Source organism: Polistes canadensis, unplaced genomic scaffold (assembly GCF_001313835.1).
Source record: "Polistes canadensis isolate GaletaPanama2010 unplaced genomic scaffold, ASM131383v1 scaffold_266, whole genome shotgun sequence".
NCBI lineage: Eukaryota > Metazoa > Arthropoda > Insecta > Hymenoptera > Vespidae > Polistes > Polistes canadensis.
Genome location: NW_014569813.1, coordinates 1 through 27409, shown reverse-complemented (window position 1 = coordinate 27409; position 27409 = coordinate 1). Strand labels below are relative to the sequence as shown.

General features: G+C 28.1%; 4 protein-coding genes across 10 annotated transcripts in view; 2 read left to right on the top strand and 2 right to left on the bottom strand.

The window, feature by feature from the left end:
• Positions 1-5991, bottom strand: part of LOC106790873 (SCY1-like protein 2) — a 16110-nt gene extending 10119 nt beyond the window's left edge. For 2 of the 4 annotated variants that reach the window (XM_014756096.1, XM_014756099.1), the window contains exons 1-4: positions 5695-5991; positions 5267-5357; positions 2712-2935; positions 1399-1533 (exon numbers count right to left, since the gene is read on the bottom strand). In XM_014756096.1, coding sequence (XP_014611582.1) covers positions 1399-1533; positions 2712-2864 — 288 coding nt within the window. In that variant the 5' untranslated portion in view covers positions 2865-2935; positions 5267-5357; positions 5695-5991. The remainder of the gene's footprint in view (positions 1-1398; positions 1534-2711; positions 2936-5266; positions 5358-5694) is intronic. The other 2 variants (XM_014756098.1, XM_014756097.1) reach the window with 2 other exon arrangements.
• Positions 5992-8247: 2256 nt separating this feature from the next.
• Positions 8248-13489, top strand: LOC106790874 (DDB1- and CUL4-associated factor 11). Of its 2 annotated transcripts, none has more exons than XM_014756102.1 (10): positions 8248-8620; positions 9340-9448; positions 9521-9767; positions 9843-9989; positions 10071-10252; positions 10366-10458; positions 10533-10779; positions 11056-11211; positions 11309-11415; positions 11500-13489. In XM_014756102.1, the coding sequence occupies exons 1-10, from the start codon at positions 8541-8543 to the stop codon at positions 11653-11655; spliced, it is 1524 nt and encodes a 507-aa protein (XP_014611588.1). In that variant the 5' UTR covers positions 8248-8540; the 3' UTR covers positions 11656-13489. The 2 variants fall into 2 exon arrangements, with proteins under 2 accessions (XP_014611588.1, XP_014611587.1); XM_014756101.1 differs by lacking the exon at positions 8248-8620 and adding an exon at positions 8932-9144.
• A 4207-nt stretch (positions 13490-17696) lies between these two features.
• Positions 17697-24542, top strand: LOC106790877. 2 transcript variants are annotated; one of them, XM_014756106.1, is made up of 9 exons: positions 17697-17949; positions 18583-18665; positions 18977-19105; positions 21761-21958; positions 22881-22988; positions 23124-23340; positions 23451-23691; positions 23768-23964; positions 24051-24542. In XM_014756106.1, the coding sequence occupies exons 2-9, from the start codon at positions 18615-18617 to the stop codon at positions 24191-24193; spliced, it is 1284 nt and encodes a 427-aa protein (XP_014611592.1). In that variant the 5' UTR covers positions 17697-17949; positions 18583-18614; the 3' UTR covers positions 24194-24542. The 2 variants fall into 2 exon arrangements, with proteins under 2 accessions (XP_014611592.1, XP_014611593.1); XM_014756107.1 differs by lacking the exon at positions 18583-18665.
• A 385-nt stretch (positions 24543-24927) lies between these two features.
• Positions 24928-27032, bottom strand: LOC106790878 (putative E3 ubiquitin-protein ligase UBR7). Of its 2 annotated transcripts, none has more exons than XM_014756108.1 (7): positions 26664-27032; positions 26290-26481; positions 26059-26208; positions 25808-25916; positions 25574-25743; positions 25315-25474; positions 24928-25239 (listed from the first exon to the last, which is right to left on the bottom strand). In XM_014756108.1, exons 1-7 carry the CDS (start codon positions 26802-26804, stop codon positions 25088-25090), a joined length of 1074 nt encoding a protein of 357 aa, XP_014611594.1. In that variant the 5' UTR covers positions 26805-27032; the 3' UTR covers positions 24928-25087. The 2 variants fall into 2 exon arrangements, with proteins under 2 accessions (XP_014611594.1, XP_014611596.1); XM_014756110.1 differs by having other exon boundaries at positions 26290-26497; positions 26664-27026.
• Between the last annotated feature and the right edge of the window lie 377 nt (positions 27033-27409).

Below are 27409 nucleotides of genomic sequence, written 5' to 3'. Positions count from 1 at the left end.
TTGCATTCTCTGACATTTTCTGCACTTTACATTTGATTTTCATAACTCTACAAAGTATTCTGCGTATAGAAAAAAGAGTGCACTTTAATTTAATATAAAAATCATGAAAATACGTTTGCTTAAAGTATAAAAAATATTTACCGAAACTTTTCAAAGAAATTGCAAAGATGCACAATTTACAGCATTGCATTCTCAGACATTTTTTGAAGTTTACATGCTAAATTTATAACTCAAAACAGTATTCTACGCATAGACAAAAGAATGTACTTTATTTTAATGTAAAAATCATTAAAATCTATTCACTTTTAGCATAAAAAATATTTACCAAAACTTTTCAAAAAATAATAATTTGATATTTTATAGGATATCAAAGTATTATGTTCGATACCTAGGAATTACTAGCAATGACTGATTTACGGTTTTAACGGTAACATATATAAAGAAAAATAATTGCAAGAAATTAAAAAGATATCTCGAATTTTACAAATGTGAATTTGTTGAATTACCTTTAAAGAAATTTGTACTCAACAAAAAAGAGAATGTATCAAAAAATAGATTCTCTCTTTTTTTATTTTCCTAAATATATTTATCGAATATCAACAATTGTGCACGTGATTTGAAATCTAAAATGACTTGGTAGGAAACTTGTTAAAATTTGACTGTAAATCAATATAATATATCTACGTATGTATTATAGTATATGTATGTATGTATAAAAAATATGAAGGTGTGGGATGATATATAGAAATATTTCGCATAATACGTAAAGGGATGGTTTCCCTCATATTTCGAACGGATGAAATATTCGACTCCCTTTCCCTTTGGGATTTAAGAACATACGTAATTAAGCGCTCAATATTTTATTCAGATATAAAATTTTTTCCAGGAAAAAAATCTTTAAAAGTATAAAACCGTAGGTGGTAACGTTGAATTACATTTTATTATTTGTCAAAGTTGAACGAGAAGAAAAATAAATTTAAATCAGGTAAAATTATTCCATTTCTGTGTTCGGATGTATAATCAAAAATGTATTTATGTTAATAATATTATAAATCTTTGGTAAATTATTGAACTTACGACTTGTTTGAAGCTTTTGATTGATTTAATTCCTTGTTTTCTATGGGATGTTTATTTCTCTTACGGGATGTATATATATTATTCAATTTATTTGAATAAATAAATTTTGAATAATAAATTGAATATATATATATAAATTTGTAAATATAATAAATTGAATGAAAAATATTTGAATAAATAAATATAAAATTTTTTAAACACTAAGACGACGGTAAACGACGTTTTCTTTTAACTTACATCATTAAATATAAATTTGTGTTTACTTATATACAATAAATATATTTATGCAATATATTATAATATTTACATTGTATTACATACCTGCAATATCTTTGGATGGGAAAAACGTTGCAATTCTCTAGCACCATAGCGTAATATTTCGGTAACAATTTCCTTGCGTTTTGGTTTGTGAAGTTTTTCCACCGAACGTTTGTCGAAGAAAAATACGGAAACTTCCTACGAACGAATTCTTTCTTTTATTTTCTTTCTTCTTTTCGTACAACAACAACAGCAACCAAATAACCACAATTTCACAACTTTGATTACGTTATTTTTTTTTAAAAAAAGATATTTCATAAATAAAACATATTGAGATTGAAATAATTAGATTAATCTCTCGTTAATTTGAAAACATGGTGAATTGTGTTATATTAAATTCGATGAGAAATTTGTTAACTCGCGAATGAAATAATCCAAATTCAGAACAACCTTTTTTTTTCTTCTGAAATTATAGTAAACATAATGCCAATACTTATCAAACGTTTTATTCCCAGTTTATTGAATCACACAAGACAAAAAGAAAACAACAAAAAAAAGAGAGAAAGAGAGAGAAAGAGACTTTGTGAAATTTGATGCATAACTTTGAACGAGACTTACGTTCGTGTTCCATTTTGATAATTAATATCAAGTTGTATATCTTTATCATACCTTGACAAGTTACTCTAAACCATTTCAAGGTAATTCTTGGTGCATGCATAGTAAGGACACACGTTTGATGAAAAACGAAGAATGAAATCCTAACAAATGTCATTCCTATATAATTTAGATATTGAATTAAAATATAAAATCAATTGTTTCTATTTTTATATCATAATCATTTGGGCACAATTTCATCGGATAAAATATATCTCGCTAAGGAATCATTTTAATTCATAATTTTGTATTTGTTTAAACTTTTTCTCTATCTCTTTCTATCTTTTTCACTATGTTCTCTCTCATCGATTTCATTATATATATATATATATGTAGATCCGTGTTATTATTCAAACCCATGAGACCACTGAGAAAACGACTCTTGCGAAAAGAGCGAATGTTGTGTTTCTAATACATAAATATTTGCAGTTCCGGTTTAATTCTCTTAGAGTTAATCCGAGTAATACGGATAAAAGGAAAATAGTATTACCGGTTTTATCTTTTCATAATACTTGCACTATCGCATAATCGTTAACACCGTTTACGAGAGATATGCATAAGCATTAGGATAACAAAATCGTTTTAACACACGAACATAACATAATAACATTTAGTATACATTAAAATTATACTTATAATCTTGATAAATCATAAGCTAAACAATAATAAAATGATTGTATATATTATTCTTAGAAATTTCATGAACAATTCAATGAAATTACCTTTCCATCTTCTTTACGGTAAGCATCATAGATACGCCAAACATGTTCCGGTCCCGCAGTAGCGGTTTGTTTTCCAATATCACAAAAATTTCTTATTGGATTTGCTAATTGAAAATGGGACGACGAACTGCTGCTCTTAGATTTCGCAAACATGATGATCTACCTTTGATAGATTTCATCCACTCCAACGAAAACACAGTCTTAGCTAGTTCTTCTTAAAGTCTCTACCAAATGAAACAACACCAATATACATTTAATAAACTTTCTATTAATTTTCATATATTTTCATCTAACGAATTATTCCAACAAAAAAATTATATATAAAAAATAATAAATAATTAAATGAACACACGTATATAAAATATCAAATCATTTTCTATCGTGTAGAAAAATATTTAATCACGCACACGCATTCGGATACGGAATGTCAATGAGAAAAAAAAAATAGATTATTGCGAGCAAACATTAGAACAAACAAACAACAACAAAAAAAAGATAAATCTCTGAGGCAACATGCGAACGAGAGTTAGTGACGTGAAAAAAAGAAAAGGAGTGCAATGGGGGAAGAAAAAAGAGACTCTGACACAGCAAACTGTAAGAGAAGCGAGTAGTATTACTGTAAAATCGATCGTACGCGATAACCCATTGGGTTTACCTTTCGAGTATAACACTCTTTCCTTTCCGTATCATTGCCCTAGATCTATCTTCAATTGTTTTTTTTTTCAAACTGTCAATTAAAAACACGAATAAACTTTAATCTTACTATTATCTATGATAATCTTGCCTTGTATATTATTTTAAGCGAGCGTGAAACTTGTGGTTTAAACGTAATAGTAAACATACGTTTTACTCAATTGTTAATTTATATCCGTACGTATTAATGAAACACGATTATATTGCTACTATTGGAAATGATCAAACAAAGGAATATAAGACAATTCATGATCGGATACGTGAGATACAATGCTTTCCGTTACGGAAATATGATTCTCGATAGATGCATTTCCGTATCGAATCGATTCTTCTTCCTTCCTTCCTTCCTTCCTTTCGTCCTTTTTTTAAATTCATTTTCTTATTCTGACCTTTATCTTTCCTTTTTTTTCTTTTCTTTTTTTTTATGTTGATATTAAACGAAACGAAAATCGAACATGAAACATATGAGAACATTGATGATTTTTCTAATATATTTTTTTCTTCTTTCTTTCGTAAAAACAAGAATTGAATTTTTTATGATCTCCCCGTCTCCCCCACAACCCCCTCCCGCTTTGATATCAACCCCAATATGACATTAAAAATACAAATAAAATGATATAGTTTGCAATTTTTCATATAAATGTACTTGCGGGGGTGGTATCCGATTACCCTCTGCCCTTTTTTCTACTAATCCCAGTAGAACGTGTCAAGAATTGTTCGGACGCGACCCTTCGATTCGAGACTCTTGCTCGAGCAAGATTTTTTTCCTTTTTTCGTGATCCTGATATATAATATTTTAAATCAGTGCAACTTGTTGATCAATTATTTAAAATAGAAAAATATGAGAAAGGATTTTGTTTTAACAAACGTTTATCGTATGTTTGATTAATGTCGAGTTTATAGTCAAAATAAATTTGAACGATATAATTGGGTTTATATTTGAAAAATAATTTCTATACACGTGTGTTTGTGTTGAACATTGAAAAAGAGTGTCTCTTATTTCATCTATAAATACATTCATTCTCGTGACGTTGCACTCTCCATCTATTTACGCTGTGACAAAATCAAAACTTTCCCTTTTTTCTTTTCCTACTATTCGAAAAAAAAAAACAATGTAATCACATCGATTAAATTGCAGTTTGAAAGAGAAATAAAAAATATATACACACACACACACAATGTTATATTCTCATTCATTAAATTCTTCAAATAAAAGATACCTTTCTTACGACATTTTTTTCTATACAAAGTTAACGAAATCAACTTGTTCTTTGACCGAACCAAAAGAATAGATCCGAGTTTTCTATTTACGAAGAAAGAAAAGAATGAAAACTTACAATCGAAATACCGAAAGTCTCGCGAATGCTCGAATGAGTTTTTAATTAAATCATTTTTTCGAAGGAGACAATTAAATACGGAACTAAGAAAGTCTCAAAAATAAGATTTATTAAAATAATAGAAAAAAAAAAAAAAAAAAAAAAAGATAAGAAATAATTTTATTGAAATGAAATAACCGCGAGAAGAGATAAATTATTCATTACTAATTGAATAAAGATGACTGACTAATCCAAGATGATCTAGGGGTTTAAATGAGAGAATTCTAGTTGTAATTCTGTTAAACTTTCATTTACCCTCGTAAAAAATCAAGTTTCGATTTAACAGCAATTCAATGTCGTAAACCTTGATATCCGATATTTCATAGTCGACTAAACGTAGACAAGAGAGAGAGAGAGAGAGAGAGAGAGAATGAAAGAGAGAGAAGAAAGAAGTAAAAGCTATATTATCGAGTATTAAAAATAGATCTAAAGTAAGAATAAAAAGGAAAAGGAATGGTAGTCAGTTCGTAGCTGGCAATATCTCACCTGTTGCCGAGAGTTACGTGCTGAATATATACTTGTAAACGGATCGACACCCGCGCGGGTCGTGAGACGTGACACACTGTATAAGAATATTCTATAAAAGAGAAAAGATAAACAAAAAAAAAATATATATATATATATAATTACAATTATATATTTTATTTTTAATAATATATAAAATATATGTAATACGCGTGTTCTCTTCTATTTTTTGTTTTCAAAATATCAACTTTATAAAATATATTCTGTTAATTATTATAATTGAAAAATGTGATGCACGAAATGTTTCTTCAAACAGGACGACCGAAGTCTGTCGCGAGACTGGGGAGGGCTGAAGGAAAGATCCTGTTTACAGGATAACGGGAGCACCCTCTTTCTCTCTTTCCCTATCCCTCTCTCTTTCTCTCTCTCTATTATACTCACTCACTTACTCATTCTATCTCCTTCTCTCTTTCATTCTCTCAGCCCACTTTGAATCCTCTCCGGTGTGAGTGAAGGTGCGCAAGCGTCAAACGCTTCCAAAGCGTAATAGAAATATATAGTTAGGTACGGATCGGCTCCGGGCCGGCTCCGGCCAGGGTGTGTAGGCCTCTCTGCCTGGAAATTATAGGTCTGGGCTGCAGGTACCAGCAACTGCTAGGGGATTTGAGGTCAGAGGATAGAGTTTGACCTGGCCTGGCCTGGCCTGGCCTCGCCTTGTCTCGTCTCACCTCGTCTCACCTCACCTCACCTCACCTCACCTCATTTCACCTCACCTCACTTCCTGACTCTCCATTACTTCTCTCACGACGTTTCTCTTCTCGTCAATATACTCGTACTACTAGTATTTCTACAACCCTTACTACTATATTCTTATCTTCTTCCTACACGTTTACCAATCTTCTATTTAATATCCTTTTAAGCTATTTTCTTGCCCATCTTTAGCTCATATCATCGTCTCCCCGTTCAATGCCGGCTGCTCATGTACTTCGGCCTTGAGCATTCTCTATATAGGTCAAGGCCGTTGATTGCAACAAGTTCGTCCTCGACTATCGGCTGACGAATCGAACGTGTCCCTCCTGTGGCTCGGTTAATTCATTCCAGCGTCTATTTTTTTTAAATAATCCTAATAAATCTCGATTTTTTAAATATATTTTTCGGTTCTTCTTACTATTAGCAAAAGATATCAGAAAAATGATAATAATTTTTCTTGTAGAGGAACATTATTTTTATCTTTAATGGTACTCGGTATGTCTAAACTTAAGAGCAATAAGGTAAGTAATATTCTATAAAAAAGATGCGCAGAATTCTTCCCCCGGGAATACCTCTCTATCTTTCTCTCTTCTACTATCCTATTTTACTATCTTCTTCCTGTTTCTCTTTCTCTCTAGCTATCTTTTTATCTTCATCTCTACGTAATTCTTTTAATACTTATATATGTATGTAGATAAACGAATGACTACTAAGGGAATACTCGATAACTTTGATCGACATTGCAAATTTCTTAATCGCTTCAGGCAAATATCGGATATTCAAATTCGAAATTGTAATAAGAACTTTGCACTTTAAACAAGGTTCATCTGAAAATCTTAAACATTTAGACAATAAAATAACGATTCCTGGTTATTCTTTATATTCTTCGTTACGTATTTAAATTAGAAATTAAATTTGACATTATAAAATATAATCTTATATTTTACCTAACAAAAACTAATTTATAAGTTATATTATTCATGCATTTGTTGTAGAAAATAACAATGAATAATTCATTTTTTTGAAATATAAAATAATACGTAGATAAAACTGATTCATTTTCTTATTATTTTTTTTTCCTATCCCAATAATTCTTTTTCTTTATTTAATAAATAGTTTCCTACATTGTCGACTATTACTTTTTAGTTATCGATTATTGATATTTGATTGAAGATTCAAATATTCCCGCCATTCTCCATCTTAGATTCATTGCTCCGTCGTCCAATCACATAATAGTATTTACTTTAAAAAGTACGAATCAGATTGAGAGATAGTAAAATGTTTAACCAATAAAGAAACGTCTACGTTACTATGTCGCTATATATATATAATACATTATTGCATTGTTAGATGCAATTTTACTTAAGTGTATAACGTAAAGTCTGACTTGCAATATTTCTTATCTATCCAACGTGATTTATAATAATCTAAAATACAATAAGTTTTTTTATACATCAAATTATGAAATAAAAATAATGCAATATTTTTTTATCCTTATATCCCTATACCTATAAAATAATATTATATGTAAATAATTACGAATGAAATGTGTATCTTTTTTTCGATTATTTATCAAAAACATTTATAGACGTCTAATAAAAATGATTTTGCTTATCATGTATGTATAATTAGCATCCATTAAATAATTACGCAAAAATATCAGGTTAATGATTAATCATATGTTGTAATTTTCTGGTTTAACAAATCCCTATGATCTCGAAGTGAATTCGATTTATAAAATACGATCTGTTGCAATAATATTATTCATTTGCAAGCTAATTGTTGATATGTTTTATTGGACTATAATTAATGACAATAGTAGAGAGAATCAGGACAAATTTAATCGCAAAGTAAAGTCATTTTCGAGAGAAAAAATAAAAAAAAAAAAAGATAAATTAACCGTTAATCATACGCGTGCGATTTGCATTTACATATGAAAAAATTCTTAACGTTGATTTCCTCAGTCTCGATCAAATGTCAACGTCACTTTATCGCAACGTGATCAAATACGAATTTAGAATTCTTATATTGCGAGAGGATTAAAAGACAGAACAAAAAAACAAAGAAAACGACAAATGTATAGAGATAAGAAACAAAAGAATATTTGAGGGCTCGACGTAATCTCACGAATAAAAAAAAAATAAAATATCATTGTAAAATATATGTACTTTGAATGAATTTATTGTCAAAGAAAAAAAAAAGAAAGAAAAAGAGAAAAGATTGCACATATATATGTGCAAAAAGAAAATGCGCGTTGCAATATGTAAAATCTAGATAGGACATATCTCTCTATGTGTGATAAATAAACCGAAAGAAAGATAAAAATCAAATCGAGATCGTTCCTTAAGTTTTCGAGAGAGAGTCACTATAATACTACTAGTACCGACTTTGGCTGTTTTTTTACCTCCCTCCAATACTCTCCACCTCAGAGCCAACATCATCACTAAAAGCAAACCATCAAGCTCGACTTACCATCACAAAACCATTCGGAGTATATATCTTGTTTGCTTTTTAAAATAGTAAATATTATTTATTTTCTCGCTGCATGGGAGGCTTCAACTCTCGTAACATGGACTTCGATCAGGACCCAACCCTGGCCGCGGTCTTACAATATTTGATACGAAGGTTTGTCGAATACCTTTAACATTTAAACGCGCGAGCATTGATTCCCCTTTACCCCTCCTGTTTTTCCTAACCTCATTTAATATGATTTCAATCTAAGTATAATCCCCATTCGCCAGATCACGACGACAACGCTTATTTCGTATACTTTATTTTCCTCTATATCAAGTTACTTCCAATTAACTCTACAATTATATCGTATTTCCGCTCATTTTGCGTCACTTCGTACCTCGATTTCGATACTTTGACGACATCGAAGCTGTCAACGATGTAACCTCCTTATCTCATTTCATTTCAAGGATTTAATGAGAATCGTTTGACAATAACTGTTACTTTTATAGTTTATCTTAATTCGATAGAATAAACGAACGTTGGCTATCTTCTGTCATTTTTATTTCATTACGTTGTGTATATTATCCAAATATGTGGTCATTATATTCCGTCATACGTAATACGATTATTACTCTTTTTTTCTGTATAAGAGTAATCTACTTGAGCTCTTGTCATTTCTACTTAATGATAACTCTGTAATTTTCATTTTCTTTTCCTAATATTTACTTTATATACTTTTCTTATTTTATTTGAATATTTTCTATTTATATTTAAATTCTTAAGCGACCGTATACGCTTTAACTTGAATGGTTTATATATTTAAAAAAAAAAAATGTTGCATGTATATAAATCTTTATACAAAGTATTAAAATAAACTTGATTTCTTTTAGTGGACAAGTACATATCATAGCTTCGAATCATGATGATTCTGATGAAGAATATGCAGCAAACTTACTGCCACCAAAAATCATGTCTTTACCGAACACGTCAAGACTTGATGTAAGGTTTCTTCTCTATTATTTTTTTTTTTTCTTATAACACAAATTATTTATCTCACTTTTTAAATTGCAGCAAAGTGAAATAAGTTTAGCAACTAAGCAGGGATGTGGCCTTAGAGATAATTCAGGCAACAGAAATCTATCTATTGCATCGATGATTCAAAAGAGATCCCTTGGTTTTGGTTTTAGTATAGGTGAAAAATGTAGAATAAGCAGCAATTTCTTACCTAACAAGCCACGTCAAGTAGCAAAATATGATAGCAAAGTGTTCTGTGGTTCCTATTCGAAAGATGGAAAGTTCTTCCTTACAGCAAGTCAAGGTATAACACAATTTTATATAAACATCATATATATAGCATATAAAATTCATTTTTTCTAAATATGTTTTTTCACAGATAAACTGTTACGTCTCTATCATACTGATGATGGAAAATTTGTGGAATTTAAAAAAATTTCAGCACGCGACGTTGGCTGGAGTATCTTAGACACAGCATTTAGTCCGGATGGAAACTATATCGTGTACTCAAGTTGGTCTGAATGCTGTAAGCAATATAATATTAGTTAAATATAACAATATATTATAGTTTTAATTTTAAGAATTATAACTACATTTTTTTTCTTAGTATATCTTTGTCCTGTTTATGGAGATTCTAATACACAAGAATCATTATCATTGTGTCCTGGAGATCGAAGATTTTGTATATTCTCTTTAGTCTTCTCTAGTGATGGTAGAGAAATTTTAGGTGGTGCTAATAATGGCTATCTTTATGTATATGATAGAGAATGTCACCAACGTGCTTTCAGGGTTTGTTTATAACATATACATTTTATAAATGTGTTTAAAATATCAAATATATTTTTTATATTCTATAAGAGATATATAGAATTTTATTTATTCTATCTGTTATTATTTTACAGATCGAGGGTCACGATGATGATGTAAATACTGTTGCCTTTGCTGATAATACTTCTCAAATTTTGTACAGTGCAGGTGACGATGGATTGTGTAAGGTAAAGTTATTATAAATAGTTAACAAAAGTAATTTATCTATGTATTATTTGTTTAATCAAATATTATGATTTAGGTATGGGATAGGAGAACGCTTAGTGAAACAGATCCACATCCAGTTGGTGTATTAGCTGGTCATATGGATGGTATTACATATATTGACCCACGTGGAGATGGTAGATATTTGGTTACAAACAGCAAAGACCAAACAATCAAATTATGGGATGTTCGTGCATTCTCTGATCATAATGCTGAACAGAATACACGTAATGCAGTTGCGAATCAAAATTGGGATTACAGATGGCAAAGAGTACCCAGAAGATGTAAGGATAATACAAGTTGTTATTTATACATAAGCTATCCATTTGCTGAATTAATTAATGGTGTTATAACTAATGGTGTTAAGCCTAATTATCAAGGAAATTTATTTGAAATATGAAAAGTTAACTATTGATCGAGTGCTTTAATAATAAGATTATTTAAAAATTGTAAAAATAGAGTTAATCGATTTGATTTGTAAACAACTTATATCACTTGTTACATCAATTTTATAATTACGTCTAATATATTATTATATGATTGTCAATGCTGTGTTGCAGTATACAAAGCTAAAAACATGTTAGAAGGTGACACCAGTATCATGACATATCGTGGCCATTATGTTCTTCAAACCTTGATACGTTGCCATTTTTCTCCTTCTACTACAACAGGTCAAAGATACATTTATACAGGATGTGCTTCGGGCAGAGTTATAAGTAAACTTTTTTGATATATTAAAATTATTAGCAATATATCAGTTTACATGGATTAATTATATCGAATTTTTCATTTTTGTGACTTTCTTTTTTGTAGTATATGACGTTTTAACTGGACAGATAGTTAATACATTATTGGGTCATAAAAAATGTGTACGTGATGTAAGCTGGCATCCATTTCATCAAGAAATTGTTTCAACTTCGGTAAAATTAATATGAGTTCTTCTTTTAAATATGTATAACAGAAACAAATTTTGATTAATCTATATGTGATGCTTTTATTTTTAGTGGGATGGTGCGGTAATTAGTTGGCGATATTCAGGCAAAACTGGATTTTATCATTTTGAATCTGAAGATGAAAATGATACGGAAACAGCACCACGTACGCTCAGACGAAGTCAACGTATCGCTGCACAAAGAGCAAAACATGCAACTACTTGCTGAAAAGGACCGTGAGAGTAAATATTTCTTGAAGATGATGCAGCCTTTTGTTTAAAGTTAGTGTTACTGAAGTTAACGAAAATTGCCATATTTGTGGCCGAGACTGTTCTTCTATCTATGAGAGTAAATTTTATACAAGACTGAACGAAAGATATTTGTGTTTGTGATCAGCGTTGTGAACATGGTCTTATGATTTCTATGGCATATTATTCTCTATTTCGAGAAGTCGTCCGTATCTCGCTAAAATGAGCTTCCGTTTCTATGCCGCTTATATAAACATTTTCTATCCTGAAAAGTAAAATTATACGTTGCACCATAAGACAAAAATATTATATAATAATATATATAAAATACTGTTACACACAGTAAGAACAAAACATAATACATCGTTTACAGTTTTAGCTCTTTGAATATTTTTGCTGGTAATTATAACAGTAGATAAAGTCAAATAATTAAAAATCTTGATTTTATGATTTATTTTCTCTATTTTAAATTTAAAATTTATTAATATTTAAAAAAAATATATAATTTTACAATTAATTTTATAATATAAAATAATTACCAGCACATTTGCAGCCATGCGCCTTATTTTTATCAATTTCAAGTTTAATATTTGAATTTAATGAATATTCTCTAAACATGTTACTTTTTCACACATAAAATAAGATAATAACAAACAAAATTGAAGTAAATAAATGTATCCGGTGCATTGATAAAATCAATCGCTAAAAATTAACCGGTATTGATTTTAATAAGTCTGTGATTATATACCAACGTGACATAGTGTGTGTGATGACGCGTACGTTAAAATAAAAATTATTCAATTATTTACAATAAAGTCTGTAATCTAAATTGCTAATATTTCGTACGATTATATTTCTTTTTTTCCTTATTTTGGCCATTAAAAGTATTTGCATATTTATATAATCTAATACCTGTTTATTTGAATTGCATTTTATCTATCACGTACGTATATATATATATATATATATATATGTATATATATATACAGACTAACGTGTTCGATTTAAAGTAATGAATGCATATAAAAAAGAAATATATATTCTCGACTGAATTCTTACGTGGTTTTCTAGTTTTTACTTACATAAACATCACCGTTATGACAATGACGATCTAGTTTTAAATGATGAACATTATCATAGGTATACAACGCATTAGAAATTGTAAGATAAGAACAAATTATTTGTTTCTAGATTTTTTTTTTATGAGTGTATGACAAAGTAATATGTAAACGTGATCCATTTTTTTCTTTTTTCGTTCCAATTTAACTTTTTCATTCAATAAGTAGATGTAATCTACTTAATATTGTTTTACGAACGGTGTATAAATATTTTTATTTTTTAGGAGGTAATATATTATAAGTTGTTAGAAACCTTATTGAAATTCGTATAATTATTTTCCTTGGTAAAAGAAAAGACATTCGTAAGAATCTATCAAATTTATATTTATTTCGCGTATTTAAATGTAAATTATATTTTTTTCTTCTTCTTTTCTTTACAACTTAAACGAAAATCTTTGATAATGATTCAAGGCGAATAATCATAAGTTTCAAATTAATCAAACAGATCATGTGTGATGGGTAGATAGAATAATATTCTTACTTTTCACACATGGGGAGACGTCCTTGTGTATTTTTCTTACATATGTTCTTTTTCACTTTACCAAGGTTTGGAGGATATCATTTATAAGAACATTTGTAATCTCCTCCTCTTGTGATTCGTGTACATGATGCATAAATATGGTGCAACATCTAAGCAGTGTACATATGTAGACTATATAGTGTATGAATAAAAATATGAACAAGAATTTCATAAAAGGCTATTTTTCATAACGATCTACTATCTTATTCCAATATGGTGTTTTTTTACTTCCCCTTTTATGGATTCAACTCACTTCTCTACAGATACCTTTTCATTACACTTATTTAAAAACTATTAAAAAGATTACGTTTTTTAATTATTTTTTTAAAGTCATCAGTACGATTTTTTTTGTTTTTTTGAACAGATAACTCATCAATTTTATTAACTGTGCCCACGTTGGCTTAACTTTAATGATTGAACCGGAATTAATAATCCAACGTAACTAGGCCATTGATTATCTTATTCTAATATATATTAATTTGATTTCATGACAAAATTAATGCAATTTTCATTCTCCAGAAATAATAAATATACCTTGAATAACATAATACAGTAAAATGTTAAAGGTGGAAGCATATAAAAGTCCAATCTATTAGATCATATGGAAGCCATATATATATATAGAAGGATTTAATTCGTTTAATGGCATAGAATGGAAAATCTAGAAGCCATATTATTTTGTACAATGTAGTATAATGCATTTATCGATATATAAGCCGATTTATTCTCACAAATAAATAGAATATTATTTTAATGAATTCGTATTAGCGATATCTTGAATTCAATCGGTTAAAAATAATTGTTGTTTTTTCTTACACATATATATAACAAGATGTATGCAATCAATATTACCTTAACGGATTGCTAATCGGCAATAATTCGTAATAGGATGTATATTAATTAATGTGACATCGTTTACATTGTTAGAAGATTTTTTGTCATTAATGAGATAAAAAGCAGGCCAATGTCATTGTAAACATTGTGTTAAGTAACTATTTGAGTGTGAAAAGATATGTTGATCTATTCTTTCTTTATAAAGGTATTGATTTTTTTAAGGATAAATAATTATGCTTTTATGGTATCCTAGATTTAAAATAATAATAGTAATAAATAACATTCATATTTTTTTTTTTCTTTAATATGCACACTCATACATATACACATATGGCAATTTTAATTTGTACATTTAACTTTGTAAGAGGAAAACAAAATAAAAATAAAAAATAAAATAAATTAGATATAAAAGTGTTGAGTCATTTTTAAAAATACATTTAAAAAAAGATCTGAACATATATTTATTACTATTTTAACACCATCATATATATATATATATATATATATATATAAATGATAAGAATAAAAGCCAATAAGAGCTCTTATTTCTGCAAATGTGTGTGCATTAGTTAAAAGTTTGTTTTATTTTTATTTTTATTTTTTTGTTTTTACCTCGAACGATATCTCGAACGATATCTCGAACGATAGTAGAACTCGTTCAACGTCAATGTCGTGTGATTACAAAATAAAAAAAACTAAAAAAAAAAAGAGATCGAAGATAGAATTCAAAGAAAACGTAAGAAGAATTAGATCCATAAATCACTAAGAATCCGAAACAAAAGCGTTCACCACTCAAGGGAGTTAAAGTATGTATCCATAGCTGCGTAACGCTTTCGTTATTATCATCCTTGACCCTTCCTTGCTATGAAATCAATCGTTAAAATCATTCCACTAATGAGGATAATGCACTATAAGTTTCATAAGTATCGGTAACTAACGATCACCTTAACAGTTCTTGATACAAGTATTTAACCGTTCGAATATACACACGTTACTATTTTTTGTTCTCCACTTCGATGTTTTGAACTCCATAGATCCCACATAAAAATCATTCGAGTCTTGAATGTTCAATAAGATATCAACACGATAACATTTAATTATTAAAGTTTATTTCTAAACCCTTCATCGAGAGAAAGAGAGAGAGAGAAAAAGAATAAAGATAAAAAGAGCAAAAATTTGTACAATTAAACATAAAAATTAATTCGAATAGAATAATAATAATTAAAAAGTTTATAGTTTTTTTAAATCTTATGATAACCCTGGTTTGAACTTATTTTTTAGTCTCAAGATATAACTTTCTTCATTTGTCACGAATGCTTTTCTAAGTAGATAATTTAAACGCGTTTGTTTGATATATATACGCCAAGTCGAACAAGCTTTAGTATTTAAAAATAAAAAAAAATCAGAGTAATAAATAAAACGACAGATAAATGACAAGAAAATAGATATCGATAGACAGAATGTATCGAATCAATAGGAGTGCATTCTCTCTATCTCTTTTATCTTTCCAGTGCATATATAATGTGAAGGTTTCAGTAGTCATACTTTAATTTTAGTCAGCCACATCGTGTGTAATTCCTTATTCTATTTTATATGATTAATATTTATACAAACAAATCTCTATTGTTTCATATAGGATATCTCTATTATATAAGAATTTCTTTTTTTTCTTATTTCTAATCGATACTTATAAATGTGTTTCGATCTTAAAACGAAACACCATACATTTACCATTCATTGTAGATAATTTATTGAGACTAATAAGTTACACAGTTTATGTTTATACTATTTTTACCCCTAGGATCTTTAAACTATTATGGTATAGAAAATAAAGTGCATTGGGTTCTCGTTGTTTTTTGACTTATCTCTGTTCGAGTTTATCATGTAACAATATTTTTTGGCATTCTAGTTAGATTAGGTCGATCTGATGAATAAAATGAATTGTTTTTTTACTTCTCATCTATTAGAAATCTTTAATGGGAAAGGATACTGATAGATCAGCACCCTGCTTTAATACAATTTTATAACAGATCTTCATTTTCTTTAGAATTATTTGATTGTACAATGGTAAAAGACATCCTAAGTAATAATCATTCGTCATTTGATGTATGCATCGATCTCGGAGTACTCTAAAGCCAAGTAATGAAATATTTTCCTTATTATTTTAATCATATATGATATTTCCAATTATTAGAATATTGCGCTGGTCGCGTTGATAGTATGATCGTATAATAATTACAATTTGTTTTTTTACTCGCGTTACCATTTTAATCCCTATTTATCATAATAATTAAGTAACACTTGGGTGTTCATTTCAGTAAGGTATTTTACTCGTTGAATAAAGTGTCCGTTGTTTCAAATCATTAAATTGTCGGTGTATTGCGATATTTCGGATATGTATAAGTTAAAAATTATTGGATTTGATACCGATCCTTGGGGTACTTCGTGATGTTGATAAATTAAATCGCAAATTTCATTAAGAAATTTTCCTTATAATTTTCTAATCAGTTAAATATGATTCGAGTATTTTGATTATATCAATACCAATGTTTTTCTCTAGTTAGTTTACGTATCAGTGCACTATGTTTAATGCAATCGAATGCTTTTGAGAAATCTAACGCAACAAGAGTGCAATAGGATTCCCTTTCTTCTATCGATTTTTGAATAAAATGTGTTGTTCTGGTGTGTTGGTTGCTGGTACCAAATCCTGGTTTGAATCCTTAATGAAACGTATAGTTAAACTTCAATGACAAATATTTAACAATCTATTTTAATGATAAATTACTCGTATATAAAGGATACTACTCTTGAACAATAAAAAATTTTATTAAGATATAAATCGTGCGGTAGAAAAAAAATACCTGGTACGAAGAATAATATATTTTACACATATATATATATAGATGAAACAATCTTACGATAGTAATTATAGAATTTCTCGGAATTAGCGCGTCTAGAGATGAAAATAAAAAAATAACAAATCTCAAATCCGATAAGTTCGATAATAATCAATAAACGATTCGGTTAGGTAATTCAATATTACGTGATGGTTCACCACAATAGCTAATAGAAGGAACAAGATTCTAATTTCTATCCAATTTAATATCGATAGAACATTGGCGTTGTTAGTTAACGGAAATTTAGCGGGAAATCTGAGGAAGGCGCGTGTTATTTCAAAATGAAATTGTGGATGAAAGGACAACGAGAAGAGGGAGGGGGTGAGTTGTTCCACGTTCGTTCCTCCATTAATATCATATTAATTGATATGAGATAATTGCACGATTAATAGAAATTAAACGAGCCCCATTTAATTGATTAACATTAATATTAACATTAATTAATATTGTCATTTAAAATTCCACCGATATTTTCATACATTACTTTTGTTTTTTTTAATTATTTTCGTAAAAGCTCTTGCCAAAGATCATTGTCTTTGATTTCTTGGAGTATATGAACGTATGCACACATGTAAATATCAAGGTTGTCCCAACGAGCTAGTATAGGCAGAATTCTTTATTCTTACCTGGTTGGAATGTTTGCGCCGTTGTTAGTTGCGCCGTGGAAGTCGACATAAGTCGATGGAACATAGATTACACGCTTAGTTGTTTTCCTAGAGTAGAAACAGCAACCGGTCGACAGTCGCGAAATTATCATCGTCGTTGTTGTTCCTTTCTTATTTTCAAATTGTCCCGATATTTTCTTTTTCCTTTTTCAGTGACATTTTTGAAACATCGATAATTTAAATATCGACCAATCGAAAGAATTTTTCTTATATCCGCGTTTAGGAATTATTTTGCAAACGGTAAATATATATATATATATATATAAATAAAAAAGGCGTTCCTTTTATGAATTTTATATTTTCCATCCCCCTTTATATAAAAAAAAATTATCAAGATGATGTCGAATGCTATTTTATTCGTTGTCAAAAATTTTCAACGACACGTGACTCGACAGGCCGATCGATCAATGTAACTTTGATTTATTCTTACTCTTTTTTCTTTTTTAAATAAAAATAAATTAATCGTTATATAAATGTGTATTGTCTAATTGTAAATGAAATTTTGTAAAATATAAAGTGTGCTAAAGAATTTCATTCATAGTTTCACGACTGCTGTTCTTGCGTGCTTGATATCTTATTATTAGAAGCCTGAAAAATCGATCGCATCGATTTCTCCGTATTTACACCCGTTACTTATATATATCTAAATAATTTTGAATTTTTTAATTTAATCGTATACCTTTAAATATAAAGTGCATCAATATTTAAATATCACATAATTATTTTGTTAAAAAGAAATTCGATTAATTTCATTTAATATTCGAAAGATTAAAGGAAGGAAACAGTAACGTTTTGTTTTATCGAAACATATTTTCGAAAAGGTGAAAACTCTTGTGATAAATGAAATGCAAACAAATGTTTTATTTGTTCAAGCCGAAGGTGCGACGTAACTGTTCTCATTTATTATGAAAAATTGGAAAAAAGAAAAAGGAGCTTCGATCGATAATAAGCACCAGGTTGCGTGTTTATCAGTTTATGTTTTTTTTTGATGTATAATATAATATATCGGATTATCTATAAAGTATTATTACCACGTGATACCATTTTTTTACTTTCAAACTAGATGCAAAATATTTAAAAAACAAAAGAAAAAGAAACAATTATTAGGAAATTTTGAAGTATCTTGCAATGACGATACATGTTAATCGTCATAGTTGTAAAATTCAATTTAATTAACGACTATTATATGCGATAATGAAACTAACATACCAAAGAAAAGAACATTAATCAAAATCTTTCAAAGATTTGTGTTTCGCAATTATTTCAGATCTTAGAAATGACAACGACTATGGAACAACCAAATGAAAACGGAAAGGAGACGAAAGATATTGGTAGAAGAAACGCTGTACCGATCATTCACGTTAGAGGAACTTACTATGATATCGGATTTGACATTGTAAGCTTTTTTTTTTACTTTCTTTCGACATAATAATAATAATAATAATAATAATAATAATATATATATATATATATATTATAATTATATGTTACAATTAATGCTTGTTTTTTCTTTTCTTTTCTTTTCTTTTCTTACTTATTTGAAAAACGAGTTAATTGGTATGGTAGATTTTTACATTCGTAATATTTGTGCATATTTTGTAATATGAATAAATCTTTGAGTTGGCATAGTGCATAATTAAGTTCTATGTTAATCGTATAAGACTACTTTCACGACCGCAAAGTCGAGTTTATGTAATATATTATTATTACACTCTAATGAAATTTTAAATAGGAAAAGAGAAATATAAAAAATTAAAAAAAGAAGGAAAATATTAGATCGAACGAGAAGTTATTCAATAATTGTATTATGTATATCTAGGGTAGTCAACTTTATTCCATATGCAATTAATTTTTTGTCTGAAAAAGTGTGTCGCGATCTATTTATTAAAATCTTACTAATTAACATATTCAAACACGTGTCTTGTGAATTAATATATGACAATAGAGAAAAATGTATTAAGTTACATTATATGTGATATTTTACTAATATAAGTAATTATAAAGTAATGAATAAGTAATTAGTAGGAAGTCTGCGTTCGCATGTCTCCATTCAAGCGTTGGATAAAATAAATTTTCAGTATGTAAATTAGTAAATAGATAAAAACCGATGCACATAAATATGTAGATCCAAAACCAGAATAGATATATGATTTCGTTTTATTTAATGCTACAGTGAAACCTTGGGATTGCGAGTAATTTCGTTTTTTAATTATCTCCAAATTCCTCTGCAATTTTTGTCCCAAAATGAACATTTAGCAGATACGATTAATTAACTTCATTCACGATTGTTTCGCAAGACGAGACACAAATTTTTATTTAATGATGATTGCAAATACGAAAAATACGAAAAGTTAAGTACGAATTAAATTTATTAATTTTTACTCTTAGTATATTTTATATTCAATATATCAATATTTATATGAAAATAAATAATTGTGGAATGAATTATATTCGATTCTTCATTATGCATTTCATATGACGAAATTCACTTTGATATACGACTGCATTAGATTCTTAAACGAATTATACTCGCAAATCTAGGTTGCACTGTATTGAGATACTTCTAACGATTGATATATTTCCAAACATTTTCCTTAAGTTCTTTGGCTTACAAGATTAAATTTATTTGCACAGAGAAGAAAATAAATAATTTTCTATTTTAAATATATCAACCAAAAATTACTTCACGATCGACGTGTTAACCACCTTTGGTATATATAATATTCATTTATTGTCATGTAAAGATAAATATCATTTTAAAAAAAAAAAAAAACAATATTAATCGGATTTAATCGAAGAGTAATTTCCCGATACCCGATTGATTACTTCATTTTAATTCGCTATGACTAATTTATTGGACACAATTTACGTTGCATAAAATATTATGTAACTATTAATTACAAGGTGCATTAGATTTTTCCTTATCAGGTATGACAAATAACAGTACGATGGCAAGAAAATCATAATGATACGAACGATTGAGTAAATTGTGGAAAGGTAAATTTCTTGTCATACGTCACATATATAGAAAAATCAATCAAGTATGAAAAATTGATTGTCGATTCAGATAATAAATCATAATAACTGATCGGAAAATAAACGATTTGGTTCAACTAAAAATAGAAAGAATTAATTTTCAATTATATGTAAACGTGTTTGTTCTTTTTACATATGTATGCGTGAGTTTAATTGCGGGCGTATGTTTATGTTGAAATAAATTCCAGATTTCCATGATCTCATTTCTATCTCATATTCGTCGTAATATTTTTATTACAATTTATCTTACGTTTTTATATAAGACAAAAATTTAATTAAAAATCGATTAATGACAAAACCAATTCTATTATATAAAATTACATTTGAAGAAATCTCTTTTTGATAAATTATCATACATTTGTTTTTAATAATAAAATAAGAATTGTTATATTATTCTACGCGAGGTATTACCTAATGTTGGTCCTTTTTGTGTATTAGTGTCTAAGGATTTGATATCACTGTTTATTCATTGAAAAATATCATATTTTACTTCTTGTCTGTGTTTAGAATACGATTTTATTGCAGTAACCGATTAGATAGCACTGATCATTACTATTACATAATACTTCTTTGTAGAAATTTTACGATACATAATAACTTTAGATGATATATATAATACTGCTTATATCGTAATGCTAAAAAAAAGAACATGAAAATAGCGGATTTGCAAGTTAATAGAGTTTTAATGCCGCGTCTTACGATTAAAGAGGTGTGTTGCGATCAATGATCTCCTTATATTATTATCATATATAGTAATTCAGATGCTATCTTATCTTTAGTGTCCTATTAACATACATAGTAACATTTATCTAATATTATTACGTTTAATTATGTTGACTTTATATTTAAGTAAAATTATTTTTTCTTTAATACACACATTATACGAGATGAAAAGAAGTAAATTATGATTTATGCTAAAACAAAGTGCATTTAATTTTAATCCAGTATCGATATATTCGTCTGCCTGTTTTATTTAATTATTTTTGTTTTTTTTCTTTCTTTTCCTGTTTTCTAGGGACGTACGTTCGGCAAATTAATTCAAGATTACATCGAAGCTTACAAACCGCTCAATGAAATTTATATAAAATTGTTTAATACCGATAAAGGTAAAAAGATCTACGAAGATACTTTACAATGTGTGAAAAAACAATTTCCACAATATATAAGAGAAATTCAGGGTACCGCGGACGGTGCCAATGTTCCTTTTACCAAGGTAACTTTAAATAAAAACGTTCACCTTTATATGTTATTTTAAACTCTGATTAGAATATACAGGATGGATCAGCTAACGTTACCACTTCAAATATCTTTGTTGTTTTTTAAAGATACGTCAAATGTCTTAGAAAAAAAGTTGAATGGTTCTGAATGCTTCTAAATAATATCATAATTACTTTATTTTTTTTTTTAAATTGAACTACCCTTTTTTTTAAATTATCTCACACACAATACTAATTACTTTCATTAAGAATTCTTCTTCTTCTTCTTCCTCATTTTATTAGGAAACTTTTTTTATTGATCATTAAGAATTTAATGACTATAATTATTTATAATCATTTAAGATCATTCCAGATCATGGAAATGAATTTTTTATCGTTTAGTTTTTATTTCTAATTTTCTGTTTAAGGACGAAGCAACATTCAATAGTCATGGCTTAAATAATCTACGGAATGTTCATTTTTAGTAAACAATTATGATATTTCAGGTGCTAACGTTAAGTAATTCAACTTGTATAATAAACGGGTATTACAATGCAAAATGTTCTATACATAAAATGCTTGCAGTAATACATTGCTCATTATATCTACAAAAATATTATACTAATTGATTTTACTTTTGTTTCTCGTTATCTCGTAGCTTACAAAAAAACTCTGCGATCAAATTAATAACATAGTAAAAAAAAAAAAAAAAAGAGAGAAAATTTAAAAAATAGATGCATTTTCAATTTAATTATTCAAATTAAAGACTTGAATTGCTAATCAATTATCACGAAAAGATTATACGAAAAATCTAATCAACATAATAGCTCTTACATTTTTATTTTCTTTGAGCATTTTATGTACATTATCTTGCGTAGGTAGTTTCTCGTTACCCTACTAAGAATCTTAAATATTTATGCTAATTATTTATCATTGTAGTTGTTCTTAATGCATCTAGATGACATTTTGCCAAATGTCATTGGTGAAACATCCGGAAATACCCTTCCTGTTGGGTGTTCTACAATCATTTGCAATCAACCAAGACAAGTAAGAAGAAAAAAGTATTGTTATTATTGATATTACTTTTTTTTTTCCTTATTATTTTTTATATAATTCTTCGTATATTATCTTCAATGTTACTCGTGAAAGTTAAATGGAAAATTGTTTGTAAAAAATGTACAGCAAATAATTGGACATAATGAGGATGCCTTGAGCGAGACTTTGAACCATTGGTATCTCGTAAACGCCCATGTTATCGAAAATGGTTACAAGGAAGAAAAATTTATTTCATTATGCTATGCTGGATTTTTACCAGGATATACCATGGGTTATAATCATCATGGTTTCATTTTTACTATTAATACTCTCAGCGCAGCTACTCTTAGATCTGGCAAAACACGTAAGACTATAAATTTATTCTAAATTTCAATATTTTATATTTTAAATGTTATAAGAAAATTAGAAAAAAAAAATTGATCATTTTAAATAGTTTAATAATACTTATTATAGCACGTTATTTCATTACTCGCGCGCTTCTTGGTGTTGAAAATTATGTGGAAGCTCAAAAAGTATTAAGAAACGAAGGTTACGGCGCGGCAGAAGGATTTTCGGTAAATATGACTTTTCTTAAACAAGAAGGTGATAGAATGTTTCATAACGCTGAAGTTGGACCTACCGAAGCCAATGGAACTCAATCGCAGCTTAGCATATTAACTGCAAGTCCGGGTGAACATATTTTTCACTGTAACAAGTAAGGATTACTTGTCGTAATTTTTATTAAATAATAATGATGAATGGCATTTAATTTCCATAACGATTTATTTCAGATACTTACGATTGAAAATACCGGAAGAAAAAGGTTTGATAATAGATAGTAGTATACACAGAATGCAAGCAATTTGTAAGCATCCACCACCTAAGTGTCTTCAAGATGTTATAGAAATTCTTAGCGACCAAACAGATTCCGAGTTTAGAGTCTATCAAGATATAAATCCTGACGATTATGTAAAAACGATCGCTACTGGTAAATCTCTCTGATATTACACCTACATAATTACATATTTTTTTAATCATTTTGTTTTTAATAATATTTTGATTCTTTTTTTTCAGGAATTTTTGACTGTATTGAAAAAACATGGTCTATTTATACAGACAAGCCAAATTGTAACGATCCGATAATAGTCTTGCCTTTACAATTACATAATAAAAATGATTTTATATGTACAAAAGCAACTTGTAAAAATATAAAATAATTAGCGTGAATTAATGAGAAAATTAATTGACAAAGATATCTAATGCTATATTCTAATATGCTATATTATAACAAATAATATTATTTAGAAAATCTTGCCTTTTCTCCTTCGTTTGTCCTAAAGTTATATTCCACTTTTCATCTGATTCGATACGAAAAAATTAAAAAATTATACAACAAATTTTTAAATAATATAACAAAACAATTATTAGATTATTGAAAATTGTTTAAATATTAATCCAATTATTGATAGTTAATCAAATGTTTAAAGAAGATCTTGTTATTTAAAAAAGCACGCTAAATAATTAAAAAAATTATGAATTGTTAATAAAGATTCGTTTCAATATTAATAAACTTGTTGATAATTAATCAATCATTTAACACAGTTTTTCGTATGTTCCTCATCGTCAACGACAGCGAGAGATCAAAAGCGTAACACATAATTAATATACATAATTAATTTAAATATTAAATAAACTCTCTCAACTGTTTATGAAAAATCCGTTTTTGATTTGATAAGAAACTAGTAGAAAACGGTAAGAGAAAGAGAATTCAATTTAAATTATCATTTAAAGATTTCGAAAGAATAATTTTTAATTAATTATCTATTACGGTTTTGGTGTGTTTTACTGCCTTCCTCATTGCCCAATCAATAAAGTTTAAAATTAAATGAATAAAAACATATTACGCAAATATCTTTATGATACCCTTTAAAATATAAGGAAAAGAAGAATCTTTTGTTTTTAGTAGAAAACAAAAAGATTATTATTTATTAATTATATTTCTTTTGACAGAAATCTTCTGACATTAATTATATTTTCTAAAGATATCTCTTATGTTTAATAAGAAAATTAAAAATCTTGCTGATTTAATCGTTAAATAAAAATTGTTCATTTTAACGACAATATGTTGGAACTATAACTTTTGGACGTTTTTTTGACTCCATTTCTGAAAAAAATTCCTTAATGTCTTCCTCTCGAACAACCTTTTTATTTTCCGCAAATTTTTGTAAATACTCTTTAAGTCTTTCTTTCAAATTGTTGTATTCTGTTGGCATTATGTATAATATATTACTTTTACTATATAAAATATATAACGATAAGTACATCCTTAAGTATTTACCTTCAATTGCAGTTAACTGCTGTACATGGTCTAAAGATGCTAGAGCCTTCATACCTTTTTCATATTGTGATTCTCGTTTAGTTATTTTACCTGCTTCTTCATAAGCTTGCACACTATCTTTTGGATCCAATAAAAATGATATACCCTGTTCTTTATATATCTGTTTAAAAATATTATAAGTAAACTATTATTTATATATCTTAATATATAATCTAATACTTCTTTATAATAGCATCTGGAGGTAATAAAAATACTATGCCTTTTTACATGATTCGCAACTACATAGAGAAGTTCTCCATCCCTCTAACCAAAAGCAACTACCTTTTATGTCTGATAAATTTTTTTCAGGCATTGTACAACCATTTGGGAGGGTTTCAACGTTCAATATTTTCTCCCCATTTTTGTAAGATGCAGTAGAATTGTGCATTGCTAAAATGATACATGTCTCAGTTATTAATTGTAAACTATATAATATAAACAATTATTGATTTACTTGAATATTTTGTAGCATATTTCCAAAGAAAGTCATGCTTTTCCATGCAAGCAGCACATATCATCTCTGCATATGCATCATCTCCTGGTACATCTTTGCATCCAAGATGCTAAAAAGTACAAATATCAAATCAATGCAATAGATTGGTAAAGAATCGGCAAAAATTAATATAATATGAGTTATTATATTATATTTTTATATATTATTTTTTTTTCTTATATTATATTTATTATATTCACAATGTTTACAACCTTCGAATGATACCAATCTTCACATATTACACATTGTAACATTTCGTCATTATTCTCATTCTCAGGATCCGGATAGGGTCTTGCACAAGTACAATAAACACCATCAAAATTTTGATTATACATGTTTTCAATATTTGTTGCATTTTTGGACTAGTAAAAAGAAAATATAGTTGCTACATGTTTCTCATCGCTCATTTAGTATAATGCAATCCATTATAATAAATCTTATACCTTCTCTAAATTACATTCCTTGTTTTCAAATTTAGAATTTCCACAATCGCATCTAAAATTTCTTTTAGTATACAATTCAACAAGTTCATGTCCTTCATGACAATGGAAACTGCATGCAAGACAAACACCTGCACGTATATTCTTTTTCGAGTAGCATGTTTTACAAGCATATAATGCCTGTCTGATATATCCCTGTAATCTCGAACTTCTGTAATGTGGCGTATTTTACAATACTCCATTTTTTTTTATTTTTCTAATAATGCAATTCTAAAACGCTATATAATAAAGATCTCGAAATATATAAATGTATAAATATATATCATTACATTCCTACGAATCTCCAAATGTTAATTTGACAACTGTTATTATCATACCTTGTTATAAGTACAATTTCTATCATCGGATGCACCTAAAACTGCATAAGCATTTTCTTCCAATTGACTTTCTTCTTGAAGAACATCAAGCATCGTAACAGAATTATCTTCCTCTAAATTCTCAACAAGTTTATCGGCCATTTTAGATATTAGGTTATTAAGTGTGTCTTATATTAATTTTATATATGAACAAGCAAATATTATATATATTAATTTAATAGTACTGGTTAATAAAAAACAAATTGAATTTTAAAAAACCCCAGCACAAATCATCACTAGCAAATTTAAATGTACTTTGTCATTATCCGTAGTTAATTGAGACGCCAATATATAAGTAGCAACATATTCCTTAAATATTTTTGAATGTATGGAGCATAAAGTAATATATATATATATGTACCATGTAAATATTGTTCAACGCCATCTAGAGTCGTTTTAGTTGGTGAATGCAATCGGTATAAACTATATGCACATATCAACAAGGAATGCAAAAGTACATACAAACTCACAAAACCACTTTTCGCGTAACCAAAATCATCATAGTTAATACCCAGACCACCGGTGGGCGAGASTAGATACTTAACGCGATAACGGTACAATATTATCAAAGAATACAGAATTCTTTGATAGTATATGATAGTATATGATATATTATTTTACAGTATATATAGTATAATAATATTCGAATAGAATTTTAAATGATTATAAGTAATTTTTATACTGTATAAAAACGTGTGTGCCTTCAG

Bases quoted from the DNA above. Each gene is read 5' to 3' on its own strand.
- LOC106790874 (XM_014756101.1), top strand. From the start codon at position 9,041: ATGTGGTCATTATATTCCGTCATACGTAATACGATTATTACTCTTTTT. The intron at 10,253-10,365 runs GTTTGTTTATAA...ATTATTTTACAG, and splicing joins GTCACCAACGTGCTTTCAGG to ATCGAGGGTCACGATGATGA. The intron at 10,780-11,055 runs GTAAGGATAATA...GCTGTGTTGCAG, and splicing joins GCAAAGAGTACCCAGAAGAT to TATACAAAGCTAAAAACATG.
- LOC106790877 (XM_014756106.1), top strand. From the start codon at position 18,615: ATGAAAAATTGGAAAAAAGAAAAAGGAGCTTCGATCGATAATAAGCAC. The intron at 23,341-23,450 runs GTAAGACTATAA...TACTTATTATAG, and splicing joins TCTTAGATCTGGCAAAACAC to CACGTTATTTCATTACTCGC. The intron at 23,965-24,050 runs GTAAATCTCTCT...CTTTTTTTTCAG, and splicing joins TGTAAAAACGATCGCTACTG to GAATTTTTGACTGTATTGAA.
- LOC106790878 (XM_014756108.1), bottom strand. From the start codon at position 26,804: ATGGCCGATAAACTTGTTGAGAATTTAGAGGAAGATAATTCTGTTACG. The intron at 25,744-25,807 runs GTAAATCAATAA...GTATCATTTTAG, and splicing joins ATATGCTACAAAATATTCAA to CAATGCACAATTCTACTGCA. The intron at 25,240-25,314 runs GTAAATACTTAA...TAATGCCAACAG, and splicing joins GCAGTTAACTGCAATTGAAG to AATACAACAATTTGAAAGAA.